Source organism: Lontra canadensis, unplaced genomic scaffold (assembly GCF_010015895.1).
Source record: "Lontra canadensis isolate GAN:19392208 unplaced genomic scaffold, GSC_riverotter_1.0 scaffold31, whole genome shotgun sequence".
In the NCBI taxonomy this organism is placed as follows: Eukaryota; Metazoa; Chordata; class Mammalia; order Carnivora; family Mustelidae; genus Lontra; species Lontra canadensis.
The window spans coordinates 7343829-7362477 of NW_022631025.1; the positions used below are offsets into that span (position 1 = coordinate 7343829).

The window sequence follows — 18649 nt, forward strand, 5'->3', positions numbered from 1 at the left end:
TTTATTTTGGTGTAGTCCTAATAGTTTATGTTTGCTTTTGCTTCCCTTGCCTAAGGAGACCTATCTAGAAAAATGTTGCTAAGTCCAATGTCAAAGAGATTACTGCCCATGTTTTCTTCTATGAGTTTTATGGTTTCAGGTCTCATATTTAGGTCCTTAACCTGTTTTGAGCTTATTTCTTTATTATTATGTTCAAGAATGCTAGGTTGGTGACTCCTTTAACATGTAAATATTTCTCTTCACTCTCTTGTACCGGTTTTAAGGGAATTCCAATGTAATACCAATTCTTGATCCTGTATAGGCAAGTTATTGCCTTCTACCCACATACATGCTGACTTTTTCAGGTTTTTTTTTCTGTCTTAATTTTCTTCAGTGTGACTAGGATATGCCTAAGTGTAGATTTTTTAAATTTTTTATTTGTTGTTGTTTTTTTTTGTATTTAACCTGCTTGGTTTTCTTTTATTTTTTTTTAAATTTTAATTTAAATTCAATTCAGTTAACATATCATGTATTATTAGTTTCAGGGGTAGGATTTAGTGATTCATCAATTGCTTATAACACCCAGGGCTCAATATATCAATGTCCATCAGTCAGCCAGTTACCCTGTCCCCCCAACCACCTCCCCTCCAGCAACCCTCATTTTGTTTCTTATAGTTAAGAGTCTCTTATGGTTTGCCTCCCTATTATCATCTTATTTTTCCTTCCCTTCCCCTACATTCATCTGTTTCTTAAATTCCACATAGGTGTTAAATCATATGGTATTTGTCTTTCTCTCACTTAGTTCACTTAGCATAATGCTATGTCCATACATGTCATTGCAAATGGCAAGATTTCATTCTTTTTGATGGCTGAGTAATAGTCTATTGTATATATATACCACATCCTCTTTTTCCATTCATGTGTTGAGGGACATCTGGACTCTTGCCATAGTTTGGCTATTTTGGACATTGCTGCTATAATCATTGGGGTGCACGTGCCCCTTTGGATCACTACGTTTGTATCCTTTGGATGAATACCCAGTAGTGCGATTACTGGATCATAGGATAATGATGTTTTTAACTTTTTGAGGAACCTCCATGTTGTTTTCCAGAGTGGCTGCACCAGCTTGCATTCCCACCATTTTCTTTAAGTTTCCTGATCTGTCATTTGGTATCCATCATGTTTTGGGAACGTCTCAGTCATTATTGCTTCAAACATTTCTTTTTTTGTTTTTCTCTTTTCCTTCTGGTATTCCATCATGCATATGTTACATCTTTTGTAATTGTCTCACGTTCCTGGATGCTGTTTTATTTTTATTTTTTCCTCTTTGGATTTCAGTTGTGGAAGTTCCTATTGATGCTTGTTCAAGCTCAGTGATTCTTGCCATGTCTGTGACCAGTCTACGAATGAGCCTATCAAAGGCATTCTTCACATCTGGTAGTGTTTTGTTTTGTCTGGTTTTGTTTCTAGTGTTTCCTTTTGATCCTTTGAATTTCCATCTCCCTGTTTACATTACCCACATTCTTTCATGTTTTCCACTTTTTCCAATAGTGCCCTTACCATATTAGTTGGTTTAAATTCCCTATCTGATAATTCCAACATGTTTGCCGTATCTAGTCTCCTTCTGATGCTCTTTTCAAAATGTGGTTTGGGTTTTTTGTTTTTTTTTTTTTTTTTTCTTGGTCTTTTACTGTGCTGTGTAATTGTCGTGAATGGGATACGATGTACGAGGTGAAAAAAATAACCATTTACTAGGTAAATAGACCTCAGTGTGAGATTTTAAATATTCATATACCAGGTAGATTGGCCTTAGTGTGATGTTTAAGGTTTATCTGTCAGCGGTTAGGCTGTGTTCACTGTTTGCTGTAGCTGTAGGTGTCAGGGGCTAACCTTCCTCTGCTGCGGGTGGGGTTTGTTTGTTTTTTGTTTGTTTGTTTTGGTCTCCTTTGTTATCTTTGGGTTTCCCTGGAGACGTTAAAAGCACCACCTGTGATGCATAGTGTTTGCAACCTTACTGAGGTCACTCTACAGCAGCCCTAAGGGTGTGGTGAGGTGTTGGGGGAGCCCTGTTCTCCAGGCCCCCCAGTCAGGTCCCAGTCTTTTAGAGCGCCTCTGTCCCTGGGGCTGTGACCGTCACCGGGGCTTCTCAGACTGTTTTCCCCCCTTTCGGAGAGACGCCAAGGCTAGAGCCTACCAGAGCTGGGTATTTCCCTTCTTCTGCATTGGTTAGGCTCTGATAAAATAGCTCCGGTGAAGACAGACCTTGTTAAAAAGAATAGAACATTCTCGATATATTTAAAAACAGCTACTTTCCCTCTCTTTCTGCTCCAAGACTGAGGGGATTTTTCTCCTGTCTTCACTGTGAAAACATGATAGGCTACTGGTGGAAAAAGTCAGGCAGGTGTGGGGCCCCTCTTGACACTGGATCCCCGAGTGTTTTGAACTCTCAAACTTGTCCACACCGAGCCTCCAGGAGTTCGTTAGTTATAGATTAGGTTTTCCTAGGCAGCGTTTGGCCCCCTGTCCAGAGAACCCAGTGGGGACTCTCTGTGTCTGCCTGTGTCCTCACTTTCAGGAGGCACTGGTTTGCCCTGTGACTTCAGTTCTCTGGTGTATCTAAGAAGGGTGGTTGATTTTCCACGTGTTCAGCTTTCTTGTTGGGTGAATGGGAGAGAGCACGTCCCAGCTCCTGAAATGGCAGCCAAGAAACACGGAAGCTCAAGTGTTTCTGTCTAGTGGATAGGCTCTCCGTGATTTCCCCCTTCGTATGTCCCTTACTTTCCACATTTTCTACAATGTACACATATTCCTTTTTAAAATGAACAGGAAAACATGTTCTTTTCATATAGAAAACATTAAAAAGGAGTTTAATCTCTGTTGACTTCGACAAAAATAAGACAAGGTGCAGAGAGTAGCATGGTACTTAAAAAAAAAAAAAGAATAAAAAACAGGAACGTTTACCCCTCCCCCACAGCTTACCATCTACCTTAAAATGACTTTACAATTCCCATGTGTCATCAGGACAATTGTAGTATTCAGGGAGACTCTTGCCCAAGCAAATTACTATTGTTCATGACAGGAACTTCCTGAAAGACACAGGAACTCTTCCATAAAGCACCGGAACTGACATCTAAGTCCCTAGGACCGTTTGACTCTCCACCCAAAATCCTTGCTTTCCTACTTCCCCCAATCCTCAGTTATCCTATCATGATCTTTACGCAGTTGTAAACAAATCCCCACATTGAAAGACACATCTTCAATCAAATTTCAGTTAAGTCCAACCTTGACCTTGCCCCGCAAGCTACCAAAGCTCCATCGAGTAGCACTCTCCCTCCCCGCAGCAAGCAATACGGTCGGCTTGTCCTGTTGGCAGGTGATTCTGGCGACAGCTGGGGACCCGGCCTTCGACGACACATAGGATTCTACGTATTTATGTGAACAGGAAGAAAGGGACAGGAGTAAGCACATCAGGCTCTTAAAGCTAGCTGCCTGGTGGGGGTAAATTTAAAAAAATAAAATTTGGGGGGGTATTATTTCACTAGGTGTGGTAGACCCATGTCCATTTTATAACGGACTTTAATTAAAACTTTTGCAAGAGAATTCAGAAAATACATATATTTGCTGGAGGGACTATACATCCGTTCTCTCTGAAGTTTAGACTCCCACGGTGAGCGTTGCTTCATAACAGTACTTGGGCTCACAAAGGCCTCTTTCTTGTACTCAATCCACCCCAGTGTTTATAAACAGGAAACTGGTTTCCCCATACTCTTGACTTCGTTGTTTTGCCTTATGCAATTTAGTAAATCCCTTTGGAAAATCCTGACTGAAAGTGATGGCGAATACGGATGCCTTCTTACCGAAAGGGCTCAGTCATTCGGAACACGTCCCTTCCACTTTCCATTAAGTTTGCCATTCCAAACCACGCCAGTGATGGATGGCACTCACCTGAACATCCCTCTAGCAATTCCACACCTATCCATCATCGCCTCTCACGCTGTGCTCCCCTCGTCTTTGATCATCTCTCCCTAAGCACAGCAGAGAGTGAAATCCTGTGACTCATACGCTGTGACAGTCTGAGGAACATCAGCAATTGTGTTTTATCTGGCTTGACGTAGCTCTTACTTAGTAAATTTTAGGGAGAGGGGTAGAATTGGCTCTTCTTCCAGGATATCTGTAAAATGAGATCGACTGTTCGTATAAAAATCTCATGGGGACCGCCTTTATTGTGGAGACTATGTCTCTATCCTTCGGTGAGGTGGACCGAAAAATTTTCAGCTCGTATTATAGCTTTTTGGTCTGAATGCGGTTCAAGGCAAGCACAAATGGAGGTTGCTTCCTGGGAACGCCGATGACCGGAAAGCTCTGTCCCGGGATGGGCCGGGGAGGCGGGGGACATTTGTCCTTTTCACGTATCCCCGTTGTGGTAGATTCGACCACAGTGACAGTTGCGGGATGGATGTGTCCACCTGTACCAATGACAGAAATCAAGACCACGTTCCAGGTGGCCTCTTGTAGCTCCCCAGGGGTGAAGTCGTGGAGATGAACAATATGGCAGAGCCCGTGCTGCTTTTCCAACTGGAGCACACATCAGAGTCACCCGGAGAGCAGTTGCGCTGTCCACACCGGCTGGGTCTCCCGCAGCAGCTGGGGTCTAAGAGACAAGGTTCTGGTCCTTGGAGTGGCTTGTCACTGAGCAGGAAGAGCCAGGGTAGCCAAGGAACCCGGCTGGGGGAACTTGGCTTGGGTGTCGGGAGTACAGTCCTGAGCCCGGACTGATTTGTCAGTGTGGTGGCGTCTGCAAGGGCAGGGCAGATGCCACCTAAGGTTTATCAATGAGGCGGGAGCCACGCCTCCCCTCGGCGCGGCTCGTGGGCCCAGGAGCCGAGAGCCTCACTTCTGGATTCTGCTCTGGTGCACTGGCCACAGCTCTGGGGTCTCTTGTTTGCACAATCCCTACTTGCAAAAAAAGAAACAAGAACTGTGCCTTCTTTACAGCGATCCTGTCATTAAATAAACCATTAAGGGATCCGGTGGATTGGCCTATACTCTTATCTGAGTATAGTTCTTTCTTGGAAAGAACTAGGCCTACCTGGTGGGCTCGGCTGCTCCGGCTGAACAAAACGGCTTTCCCGAGGAGGAGGCAAACGGGCAGCGCCCCAGTGCAGGCAGGATGGCCGGCTTCTGGCTCATGCGCTCCCTCTCCCTGCCTCCCTGCCGCCCCGCCAGTCTGTGGGAGCCAGGGAAACTGAGTCAGAGAACAGTCTAACTCAGTCGCGATCCTGAACCACAAAGGCAGTGGTTTGGATGGCTTTAGAGCACCAGAGCCTCTCAGGCTGCAAAGAGTCGGATTTGTACACGAAATAGAGGAAATGGAGGCTCGCGGTGAGACAGGGCTCTTCTCTTGGAACTGGAACCAAACCCCTTCAATAAAAGACTCTAACCCAGCGCCCTTTTACAGGGGAAGCGCCAAGCCCATTGTGGCTGGTAAACTCTACAAAGGGTAGGAGGAAACAGCCCAGTCTGTGATGCTCAGACTAAGTGGAAATGCAGACAGGGGAGCGCACACTCACAGGGACCAGGGAGTGTCTCCGGAGGACGCATGTCGTGTGGGTCTGATTTCCTGCAGGATTCAAAGGAGGATGACTTGGTGATACTTGGCATTAGGAAAACCAGAATTGTGGATTCTCCCCAGGCGATTCTAGGAAAGGTTTTTATCATTCTATTAGAGAAGAGAGAAAACTTTTCCATTTTGGTCCCTGGAGTCATGAGTTCCATAAGGAAGAAGGTGTTAACCTTCTTTGAAAACTTTTCAAAACGAATAAATGCAAGACAGGTTTGTGACAATCGGGGAAACATGACCACGATAACACAGGAGATATTAGGAAACTGTTGTTCATTTCCCCCCTTGTGTGCACGCTCTGTCTCTTAAAAAAGTTCTTTTTTAAGAGAGAGAGAGTGTGCACATAAGGCAGAGAGAGGGGGGAAGCAGGCTCCCCACCGAGCAGAGAGCCCGACGGGGGACTCAATCCCAGGATCCTGAGATCACAACCCAAGCTGAAGGCAGTCACGTAACCAACTCAGCTACCCAGGTACCCTGTTAATTCCCTCTGGTATGAAAGTAGGATTGTAGAAACCAGAGGGATGGATTAAATGGTATGGAGGTTCATGCTGAAGTATTTAGGGGTGAAGTGTTATTGCTGGGACTTAATTTCAAAATGGTTTCATGAAAAGGGGAGGGGGACAAAGCAGTAACCATGGTTCTGTCTTGGTAGGAGAGCATAGGCGTGCACGGAACTCGTCTTTCCCTTGAGATCTTGTGAAATCTTTCAAAATCAAAAGCTATTACTACAGATGTGTTCCATACCATATTATAGCACAGGAGAAATCTATATTCCCATACAGATGGGATGGCTAGAAGCAGACTTTAAAGCCCTAATTACGGTTGAGCTGGGTTTAGCATGGCTTGGTCCCTGGCCACATGTCTCCTAGTGGTGGAGGTGATGGACTCTTCTCCTTTGCAACAAGCCTGGTTCGTCCCAGGAGAGCAGCTCTCTCCTCCTTTTTGTTTTCTCCCCGCCCCTGACCAAGCAGTCCATGGCCAGAGCCTACCTAGCCCTCCGCAGGAAACCTTCACTCAGGCAAGGGTTTCAACCCCCTAGAACTCAAAAAAACAGGAGGCAGTTCGTTGAGCTAAATTCTTTATTAGGAAAGCACCAACACCACATTCTTGGAAATTACTGGAATTTTATTTGCCTCAGGCTTATGACTTGCAACCAAAGACATTGTGCAAAGAAAGCAAAGATTAAGTACACTTTAGGGAGAAGGAGACGATACACATCGGTAACGTAGGAGATCAGGTGGACAAAAGAAGCCATCCAATACACTAGAGAGATCGCAATATTCAATAGCGTTTTCAACAAAACTTTTTTTTTTTTAAATCAAGAGCAAAGAAAAAATTAAGCAATGTTTACAGTAGACATAAATCTTATACAGTTCAAAAAGCATTTTTTCAGATCATAGAGCATAAAATGGAAAAAATGTCTATGCAGGTGAAGTCTAACTACTGTACATTTATCACCTAGTAAAGTTGCTTATATGTACCACAGTGTAAAAAAAAAAAAAATACCGAACAAATTAAAACCTTGAAAATTGCCTGATGAAAAATAAAATAACCAGTGGCTTTTAATGGCTTCTCCTGGTTAGCAGTTCTACAAAATAACAAAAAAAAACAAAACAAAACAAAACAAAAAAAAAACCCAAAAAATAAAAAAAAACCTTTTCATCTGAACAGGTGGTAAAACCAGGCACAGTCAAACCGTTACCAAATTAGACCCACCCGTAGAAATACACTATCCACCCACATATTTTCCATCGAAAGCTTTGTCTGTTTTAATCTTTGAATCTTTGAGGCCCATTTGGTCACAATATGTTACAAATATTTGTGTCTGTGTGTGTGTGTGTGTGTCTATGTGCGTGTCTGTGCGTGTTGTTTTTACACCATGATATCATATGTTTGTCGGGCACTATCCTAAAGCTAGTTGATAGATGAGGATGATAAGCAACCCAGTGCCTGTAGGACAAATGCACGCACGGGGTAGAAATGAGAGAGGGAGGCAGGAGTTCAGTTCTACCGGGGTGGGGGTGGGGGGGGGGTGGGGGCAGGTCCACACTGGTCACTCATCATCAGTCCCGCTTGCTTCTGACTGCTCCTAAAAATTAAAATATGATAAAAATGCATGAAATCACACGTAAGAAAAAGGTGTAATAGACCCTCCAGAGGCAAAGGAGAACGGAAATGGCATTTTGGAAAGGGTTAACCCACGTCTCCGCATTCTGGGGCAAGGTGGCAGGACACCCGAGAGAAATCCAAGGTCCAAAGGGGAGCTTCTGCTGCGAATCCCAAAGCACTACGCCCCATCTATACCGCCGTTTCATTTTCTTCTGCCTTGGCATAAGAAGGTCAAGGCTATTTACTGTTATTTTTAGCACACGGGGCTTAGAAAATTCACCAGAGGTCAAAAGGACCATGCATTTGATGTCAACGCACAGGTAAGTCTTTGAAAGAAAACACAGCATTTTAAATGCATTTGAAAAAGTCTGGGCCCAGGGTGAAGGCTGATGAAGGGTTCGCAAATGTTTTTCATCAGACCCAAATGGCAGTGCGCTGAAGTGGGGGTGTGTGTGCCCAGGAACCTGAGGTCGCCTGGAAAGGGAATATAATGGCGGCCGCCGGCACGTGTCACCCACATCCGGGACACTGTTTGGGTCTGAATCCAACCTCTGCTGCTCGCAAAGAGCCAAACACACCTAACTGGGGCCCGGGCTTCTGTGACACGTTGCAAGTAACAGCGCTCCTTGGGGGCCCCCGCGAGTGTTAAAGATGACATCACAAGGGAAGGCAAGTGTTTCAGGGCCTGGTTCCATCCCTGCTCCTGAATTTTTCCGGGATTAAAAAGAGGCAGCCTTCGAGAACACCGTATTGGGAAGCAGTGGGAACGTAAGGAAGGAGAGGAAACTCGACGGAATAGCTTTTCATTTTTGGAGACCGTGAAAAAGGCACAACCTAAAGCTTGAAATTCTGTGTCCTAGATCATGCCGCTTGGCTCCCAGCCCTCAGGAATGAAACCTCCCCCGAGTCTCTACCTTTCCCTTTCTGGATAAAAGAGCGGTTAGACGGCAGGGGCGGAGGGAGAGCGCTTCTGGGCTTCAGCCAAAGCCGCTGCACTTACATTTTCGTCCTGCTCCTCGTCACTGTCGAAATCACTCACGACAGGCTTGGCTTTTCCCCGATTCGGCCGCTTCTTGCCTTTGCCTTTGTCCCGGGCTTTCTCGTCTTTCTTATTGAGCTTGATTTTCACCTTAACAGACTTGGCTACGACAGAAAACGGAAGAGCAGTGAGCAATGGCAGGCAAGTCCTTCCGCAGGGAGTGAAAAGACCGTCAGGCTGCAGAGCACAGAGCAAAGGTCCCCAGAGCGCCTGGAACACTCGACAGATGCCTGTTTGCCGTCACCCTGCTAGCACCCGCTCGGGCAGGAGGACACAGGCACTGCTCCCCAGAACACGCTCCAGGAGCGAAGGCAGCGGCATGGGGTCCTTCTTGTGGTCGCTTCAGGGTTGGGCAGGGGCTTCCTAAACAGGGGAAGCAGAGCTGCCTTTCTTGCTGGGGGACGGTTGGCGGTGTTTATTCAGTAGAATTTGGTTGGGACAAAGTATACGTAAGTATAAAGCCTTTTCTTTCTTTAAAGGCCAAGGTTACTGTGTAGATAACTCCAGCTGACTTGAAAACTCAGAGCTGAATAATAGTAACAGCACCGAAAGGTGCAAAACGGCAAGTTACAGGATTGTGAACACTTTCCTTCCCCTCCTCTAGCACCTCCTGATTGCTCTTCCGGGGGATGATTTCCAGAAACAAACAATGTACGGTTTATAATTACATAATTAGGGAACATAAAGAGTTCAAGGGCAGCACACAGTCATTCACTTGCTGGATGCACGCCCCGATTCCCCATCCTTACCTTCATACTCGCCTGTGGCGGGGGGGGGGGGGTGTTGGGCACTTCTCTCCGTTAGTATCTATTTGCCCAATTCTTTCCAAGGCTTGGAAAGAGTCTACCTCCAAGGGTCCACTAGGAATGATTTAACTGGTCATCTAGTGATGGCTGCTCATGCCCCCCTTTTTTTTTTTTTTTTTTGCCAATGTAATAAGCAAAGCTGCTGTAAACCTCTTTGTTGACACATCTGGCAGAATTTGGGGGAGGTATGGGGAGTAGAACCATATGGTAAACTTCTAAGCATTCTGTTCCATCAGCCTTCACAAGACAGCACCCCTATCCACCTTCACAGGGCGATTCTGAGAATACAAACACAGGGGAGAGCTCATCGTGCAAGGCCATGGAGGTAGGCGTGAAAGCCCGGGTACAAGGAAAATCTGTGTTCCGCCGCATTGTTCTGGAACAGGTGACCACCGCATGCCATTTTTAGGACTTGATGAGGAAGTCACGGAGCGTGTGGGGCTCTCTTTCCAACCAGTCATACTGGAATTTCATGTTTGTTGGGTCTCAAGGCGCCTAGAAATAGACCCTACCCTGGAGGGAGTCATACCTCCAGAAGGAAACTTAGGAGAGGTTCTCAGACTTTTGTGAAGTGGGGGAACCCACCACAGTATTTGCCAAAGTGAAATTTTCTGTGGAGACAGGCTGACAACACAGTTGAGATCAGAGCTGCTCTGAACCGTAGTGCCAGCCTATGCCCGCTGTCCCCGCCAAACACGGTAGAGGCCATCAAATCCCAGTACGCAAAACAGTACTCCTTGTCGGGCTTCGGTCCCCAGATGTCTGCGGCAGAATGGACTTACAAGAGAGGGGCCTGCTGTTTGGGTGGAGTAATGGGGGGAAAAGAAGAAAAGACGGGGGATGAGAAGGAAATGCATAAAGCTGTAAAGGCCTCTTAAAAAAATCTTGATGAATAGAAAAAAATGCAGTATCTATCTACAGGAGGAGCACTTCCTGCCATTAGGAGAACAGAAAAATCCATGCAAGGTGGAAAAGGGCAGAAGACTGGCAGAAAAGGTAAGAAAATGTCTCTCCAAGTAGAGGATTTAATTACACCTGGAGTGTGGGATGCTGGTAAACTACCAGGCTTAGTCCATGGACAGGGACTTCCAAAAACCCACCCGACAGGCTGCCAGGCTCATGCAGGTGAGAGACTGGACCAGCAGAGGGACACTGTACACAGCGTCCCAAGGCTTTACGATCCCACCCTGACGGACCCATGAAAAGGGCTAATTACCAAGGCTGGCAGGCAGAAAAACGGTCCCTGTCTTCATCCCCCAAATGTGACATGACACGGCCAAAGGGGAAGGCTGCGGAGCAGCTGACCTTGAGAAGGGAAGTTAATCCCAGACAGACCACGTGAACCCCCAGTTGTAAGAAAGGAAGCAGCAGAGGTCCTGGTCCAAGATGGGAGCAAAGGAACATTCTGACCTCACCTCCCAAGGAAACGCCCAATCCCCAGCTACATGTAGAACAATTTCCTCAGGTGAAAAAACACAGACACGGCCTGAGTGACTGCCATCTGGCAGGTAAGTAAGGAAAACCCATCCAACCGGTAGGAGAGGCTTAGACACTCACCGTAAACCCCACCCCTGAGATGGTGATCCAAGACCAGGAGGGAACTCAAAACGTGGAGACGCTCCCCAAGAAGTGAAGGGTTTGACCCCCACACTGTGCACCCCAACTTCTAAGACTGGCACCTGAGACAGGAGTCTCTGGAACATCTAGCTTTGACCACCCGTGGGTTGCCTGTGTAAGAACCCCACAAGGCTTCAGGGAGCTGAGAAATGGGTCTCTTGCCCCAGGACTCAGGACAGAGGCAATGACCGAGCAGCACCCAGACTTCCAGTAAAAGAGGCTTCTTTGTTAAGCATCACCCTGAAGGTGGACCCACATTTGAAGGCCCGCTGGGGTGCTCTCTAAGGATGGAGGGATCTTTGCACTTCCCCCCCTACCTCACACCAGTTTACCTCATACCTGTTTACCTCCTGGCAAAGAGCTTATATGCTCCTCTGGTACCCCAATTTTAGCAGCTACCACCCCCTCAGGGCACAACGAAAGCCGGGAGTCCAAGAACGCCAGTCTTTCGGTGACAGAGACCTCTCAGCTTACCTTCCCAGGGACGGTCTGAGGGACAAGCTTCTAATGAAACATACACATCCATCTAAGGACAGACAGTAACCCTTTCCTGTGACCTTGCCGGGGGCGCTATCTCTGAGCTCTTAATCTGCCACGCATGAGAATGTGTCTCTCAAAGGGCAGTTTTCAGACCGTTCTAGCACCCTGGGTTTCCATGACTGCCAACCAGAGGCCGTCTCAAGGTCGCCCGGCCCTGGGGGCCAGCAGGCTTCGGCTTGTGACCCAGTGGCACGCCGTAGGGTTACCTACCTGACAGGTTGCTGCCTGAGGGTCTGGCATTTAAGCGCCTGAACCACAATGCTCATGGAGATCCTCCCCTTTGAGACTGGTCCTTGGCACAATCCTAACTACAGGGAACCCCTAAAAATGGGCTGCCTGGACCATCACGAAGGTGAGCGAGCCAGCCAGGAGGCTGGGGTGAAGAAGTTTCATCTCCACTGAGAGGCTACTCCATCAAGAGTCAGAGAAGTGATGATATAACACATCGAAACCAACGCCGAGTCAAGGAAAACAGAAGCAGGACTGCGTTCCAAATGAAAGAGGAAGGTGAAACCTCAGTTAGGGATACCCTTGACTGCCATGTTCTTGAGGACTTTGTCAGAAGAGGAATTGAAAATAAATAATGGCCATAAAAGTGCTCACTGAACGGGGTAGGAGGATGGATAAACATGGTGAGAACTTCCACAAACAGGCAGAGAATACCCGACAGCAGCCAATAAAGGTCACGGACGGAACTCCAGCATGCAGTGCTGGAAGTGGAAGCTCCATGAGGGGAGTTCCATAGCAGGCAGACCGAAACCCAACCGGGGGGGGCATGAAAAATACACTGGAAACCCCCTCAGAGTAGCAGTTTTCAGCAGACTTCAGCAGACTTTCTACCACAGAAGGGAGTGGCAGATACATGCAAAGGGCTCAAAGGAAAAAAAAAAAAAAAGGGCCAACCAGGAACACTGAGCTGGGTGAGTTTATTATTGAGAACCGGAGAGAGAAAAATGTTTTCCAGACAAGCACCAAGTAAAGCTCATCGACACCAAACAGGCCTGCTTAAGAAGTGTTACAGGGACTTTTTTGGCTAAAAACAGAAGGTGCAAATAATAAATCTCACTGGTAAATATATAGGAAATGAAGTAAACTGATCACTTGTAAGTTAAGTTAGTATGAAGGTTAAAAGATAAAAATGATACAAGTAACTATAACTACAGTAATTAGTTGAGATACACAAATATATACATAAGATAAAGGGATTTAAATGTGACCCTGAAAACATAAAATGTGGAGAGGTGACTGGGTGGCTCAGTCAGTTAAGCATCTGCCTTTGACTCAGGTCATGATCCCAGAGTCCTGGGGTTGAGTCCCACATCAGGCTCCCTGCTCAGCAGGGAGTCTGCTTCTCCCTCTGCCCCTCTCCCTGCTTGTGTTCTCGCTCTGCCTCTCAAATAAATAAATGAAACCTTTTAAAAAAATCCTAAATGGTGCAGAGGGGAGATAAAAAATGTAGAACTTTAGAATATGTTAAAACTTAAGCTATTATAAACTTAAAGTAGACTGTATTATGAAAGTCTCCTGGCCACACAAAGTGAAAGCCTACAGTCAATATACAGAAGATCAAGAGAACTATGGAGACCACTAAACGGAGTCAAGAAACCACAGATGAAGGGATGTAAGAGAAGAAAGGTGCAAAGAGGAACCACAAAAACTCTAGAAAGCAATTAACAATATGGCCATCAGCACAGAGCTATCAAGAGTTCCTAGGCTGCAGGTTGGTTCAGCATCTGCAAATCAATCAGTGGGATGCAATACATTGATAAAAGAGAACAAGAACCATAGGACACTCTCAATAGATGCTGAAAAAGCATCTGATGAAGTACAGCATCCTTTCTTGATCAAAACTCTTCACAGTGTAGGGATAGAGGGCACCTACCTCAATATCATCAAAGCCGTCTACGACAAACCCACAGCGAATATCATTCCTAATGGAGAAAAACTGAGAGCTTTTCCATTAAGGTCAGGAACACGGCAGGGATGTCCGTTATCACCACTGCTATTCAACATAGTATTAGAAGTCCTAACCTCGGCAATCAGACAACAAAAAGAAATAAAAAACATATGAATCAGCAAAGAAGCAGCCAAACTCTCACTCTTTGCAGATGATATACTTCATGTGGAAAACCCAAAAGACTCCACTCCAAATCTGCTAGAACTTGTACAGGAATTCAGTAAAGTGTTCAGGATATAACATCAATGCACAGAAATCAGTTGCATTCTATACTCCAACAGCAAGACAGAAGAAAGAGAAATTAAGGAGTCAATCCCATTCACAATTACACCCCAAGCCATAAGATACCTAGGAATAAATCTAGCCAGCCAAAGAAGCAAAGAATCTGTACTCAGAAAACTATAAAGTACTCATGGAAGAAACTGAGGAAGACACAAAGAAATGGAAAAACGTTCTGTGCTCATGGATTGGAAGAACAACTATTGTGAAAATGTCTATGCTACCTAAAGCAGTCTACACATTTAATGCAATCCCTATCTAAATACCACCAACTTTATTCAAAGAAATGGAAGACGTAATCCTAAAATTTATATGGAACCAGAAGAGACCCTGAATAGCCAGAGGAAGGTTGAAAAAACCAAAGTTGAACCAGGACCTCTGCTGCTTCCTTTCTGTACTGGCACAAAAACAGACACATTGATCAATGGAACAGAATAGAGAGCCCAGAAATGGACCCTCAACTCTAAGGTCAACTAATCTTGGACAAAGCAGGAAAGAACGGCCAGTGGAAAAAAGACAGCCTCTTCAACACATGGTGTCGGGAAAATTGGAGAGCCACATGCAGAAGAATGAAACTGGACCATTTCCTGACACCACACACAAAAACAGACTCCAAATGAAAGAAAGACCTCAATGTGATCAAGGAATCCATCAAAATTCCTGAGGAGAACACGGGCAGCAACCTCTTCCACCTCAGCCGCAGCAACTTCTTAGAAACATCGCCAAAGGCAAGGGAAGCAAGGGAAAAAAGGAACTACTGGGACTTCATCAAGATCAAAAGCTTTTTTTGCACAGCAAAAGAAACCGTCAACAAAATCAAAAGACAATTGGCAGAATGGGAGAAGATATTTGCAAATGACGTATCAGGTAAAGGGCTAGTATCCAAAATCTAGAAAGAACTTATCAAACTCAACACCCAAAGAACAAAGAATCCAATCAAGAAATGGGCAGAAAACATGAACAGACATTTCTGCAAAGAAGACATCCAGATGGCCAACAGACACATGAAAAAGTGCTCCACATCACTTGGCATCAGGAAAATACAAATCAAAACCACAGTGAGATACCACCTCACACCAGTCAGAATGGCTAAAATTAACAAGTCAGGAAATGACAGATGCTGGCGAGGATGCGGAGAAAGGAGGACCCTCCTACACTGTTGGTGGGAGTGCAAGCTGGTGCAACCACTCTGGAAAACAGTATGGAGGCTCCTCAATAAGTTGAAAATAGAACTACCCTACAACCCAGCAATTGCACTACTGGGTATTTACCCTAAAGATACAAACATAGTGATCCGAAGGGGCACGTGCACCTGAATGTTTACAGCAGCAATGTCCACAATAGCCAAACTATGGAAAGAACCTAGATGTCTATCAACAGATGAATGGATAAAGAAGATGGGGTATATGTATAAATGGAATACTATGCAGCCATGAAAAGAAAAGAAATGAAATCTTACCATTTTCAATGACATGGGTGGAACTAGAGGGTATCATGCAAAGTGAAATAAGTCAATCAAAGAAAGACAATTATCATATGATCTCCATGATATGAGGAATTTGAGAGGCAAGGCAGGGGTTTGTAGGGGTAAGGGAGGGAAAAATCAAACAAGATGGGACCGTTGAGGGAGAAAAACCTTAAGAGACTCTTAATCTCAGGAAACAAAAAGGGTTGCTAGAGTGGAAGGGGATGGGAGGTATGGGCTGGCTAGGTGATGGATATTGGGGAGGGTATGTGCTATGGTGAGTGCCGTGAATTGTGTAAGACTGATGATTCACAGACCTGTATCCCTGAAACAAATAATAAATTATATGTTAATAAAAAATTAATTTTAAAAAAGTTAATTTAAACATAAATGGGCTAAAGGGGCAATCAAAAGATGTGTTGACTGACTGGATCAACAGAAACAAGAGCCAACTCTCTGCTGCCTACCAGAGACTTTCTCCAGCTCTACAGCCATAGACTGAGAGGGAAGGGATGGAAAACAAAATACTCCAAGCAAGTCAAAACTGTGAGCAGCAACAGCTAGATCAGACCAGACTTAAACGAAGACTATACCAGGAGGGAAAAGAAAGGCACTACATGACGATAAAAAGGTCAATCCAGGAGACAGAACACTCATAAATATTCATGCACCCAATATAGGAACACCTAAATACATGAAGCAAATATTAAAGGATATAAAGGAAGAAAAGGACAGTACCACAAGAAAAGTAGGGGACCTCAGAATCTCATTTACATCAGTTAATGGCCCTACATGACACATGAAATCACAAAGTTAACACATGTTTAGAGAACATTCCATCCAAAAATGGGAGAAGGTACATTCTTCTCAAGGGCACATGCAACATGATAACATGTTGGGCCACAGAACATTTCTCAAAACATCTAAGAAGAATGGAATCATGGAAAGCACCTTTTATTTTTAACTACAGAAGTATGAAACTAGAAATCACAAGAAGGAAACGGGAAAAAACACAAAGATGTGGATTCTAAACATTCTGAGAAACCTGTGAGTCAACAAAGAAATCAAAAAGGAAATAAAATCTCTTGCACAAATGAAAATCGGAAATGCAAGGTTTCAAAATCTGTGTATGCAACATAAGCAGTTCTAAGATGGAAGTTCACAGCAACACAAGCCTACCACAAGTGACAAGAAGAATCCCAAATAAATAAGCAACTAGAAAAATATAGCCCAAGGTTAGGGGAAGAAAGAAGTTGGGAAATTAGTGAAATTGTGGCTAAAAAAAAAAAAAAATAGAATGCATCAATGTAACTAAAAGTTCATATTTTGAAATGATAAACAAAATGGATAAACCTCTGGCCAGATTCATCAAAAGAGGGCTTAAATAAAATCAGAAATGCAAAGGAGCATAAGCAACTACTGTAAACAACTATATGCCAACAAACTGGAAAACAGAAAAAAAAGGATCAATTCCTAGAAACTATCTTCCAAGGCTTCATTATGAAGAAGTAGAAAATCTGAATAGAACAATTCCAAGTAATAGAAATGAATCATTAATTAAAAACCCCACAAAGTCCAGGGCCAGAAAGTACCACAGGTGAATTCTACCAACCACTTAACAGTTATAACCAATCCTTCTCAATTTATTCCAAAAATTAAAGAAGGGATGTTTTCAAATTCATTTAACAAGGGCAGCAGTACCTTGATACCACACAGACACAGCACAAGAAAAGAAAATACAGGCCAATATATGTGAAAGAAACAGATGCAAAAGTTCTGAAGAAAATGTTAGCAAACTGAATTCAACAATGCATGAAAAGGTCACATGCCACAGTCAAGTGGGATTTATTTCAAGGGGGCAGGATGGTTCAAATCCACAAAACAATGTGCTATACCACATTAGCATAATGAAGGATGAACGTATCTCAGTAGATGCTGAAAATACATCTGATAAAATTCAACAGCCATTTATGATAAAGATTCTTAAAGGAGGTGTAGAGGAAACATACCTCAACATAATGAAGACCATATACAAAAAACCCACAGGCAACAACATATTCAAATATTGAAAAACTGAGAGCTCTTCCCCTGAGATCAGCAACAAGCCAAGGATGCCTACTTTTGCCACTTTTATTCAACACAGTATTGGAAGTCCTAACCAGAGCAGTTATTGAAGAATAATAAATAAAACTGTCACTATTGATAGAGGGCATGATGCTATATATAGCAAAACCTAAACACCCCACCAAAACACTATTAGAATGAATAAATGAATTTGGCCAAGTAGCAGGTTACAAAATTAACACAGAATTTTTTTGTTTCCTTATAGGACTAATGAGCTATCAGAGAAATCTAGAAAACAGTCCTACTTGCAATTGCACCAAAGATACAAGAATACCTAGGGATGAATTTAACCATAGATGAAAGACCGGTGCTCTGAAAACTCTAAGACATTGATGAGAGAAACTGAAGATGACACAAATAATGGAAAGAAATACCATGCTCATGGATTAGAAAGCTTAGTATTATTAAAAGGTCCATACTGTCCACAGCAATCTAAAGATTCAAAACCATCCCCATAAGAACATGAATGGCATTTTCCCAGAAAACTAGAACAAAAAAGTCCTAAAATTTGTATGGACCGCAAAGGACATCAAATAGCCAAAGCAATCTTGAGAAAGAACAAAGCCAGAGATAGAAAGCTCCCTGATTTCAAACTACACTACAAGTCTACAGTAATGAAAACGGTATGGTACTGGCACAAAAACAGACACATAGATCAATGGAACAGGATGAGAACTTAGAAATAAACCTATGCTTATATGGTCAAAAGAAGCAAGACTATATAATGGGGAAAAGACAGTCTCTTCAATAAATGGTGCTGGGTAGACTGGACAGCTACATGCAAAAAAAGTGAAACTGGACCACTGTCTTATACCAAATACAAAATAAATCCAAAAGACAATAAAAAGGTTAAATGTGAGACCTGAAACCATAAAAGTCCTCTAAGAAAACACACAGTAAGCTCATTGATGTCAGTTTCAGTATTTTTTTGGTACTAGTTTCTTCAGGCAAGGGCAACAAAAGCTAAACTAAAGGGACTAGGTCAAACTAAAAAACTGTTGTACACTGCAACCATCAATAAAATGAAAAGAACCTACTGAATGTTTTTTTTAAAGATTTTATTTGTTTATTTGACAGGCAGAGATCACAAGTAGACATAGAGGCAGGCAGAGGT

General features: G+C 44.0%; 1 protein-coding gene across 7 annotated transcripts in view; it reads right to left on the reverse strand.

Annotated features, from left to right (window-relative positions):
* Positions 1-7623: 7623 nt before the first annotated feature.
* The window catches only part of SMARCA2 (SWI/SNF related, matrix associated, actin dependent regulator of chromatin, subfamily a, member 2), a 178647-nt gene continuing 167621 nt past the window's right edge, over positions 7624-18649 (reverse strand). For all 7 annotated transcript variants that reach the window (XM_032866549.1, XM_032866542.1, XM_032866546.1 and 4 more), the window contains 2 exons: positions 8709-8851; positions 7624-7688 (listed from right to left, as the gene is read on the reverse strand). In XM_032866549.1, the coding sequence (XP_032722440.1) occupies positions 7653-7688; positions 8709-8851 (179 nt within the window). In that variant the 3' untranslated portion in view covers positions 7624-7652. The remainder of the gene's footprint in view (positions 7689-8708; positions 8852-18649) is intronic.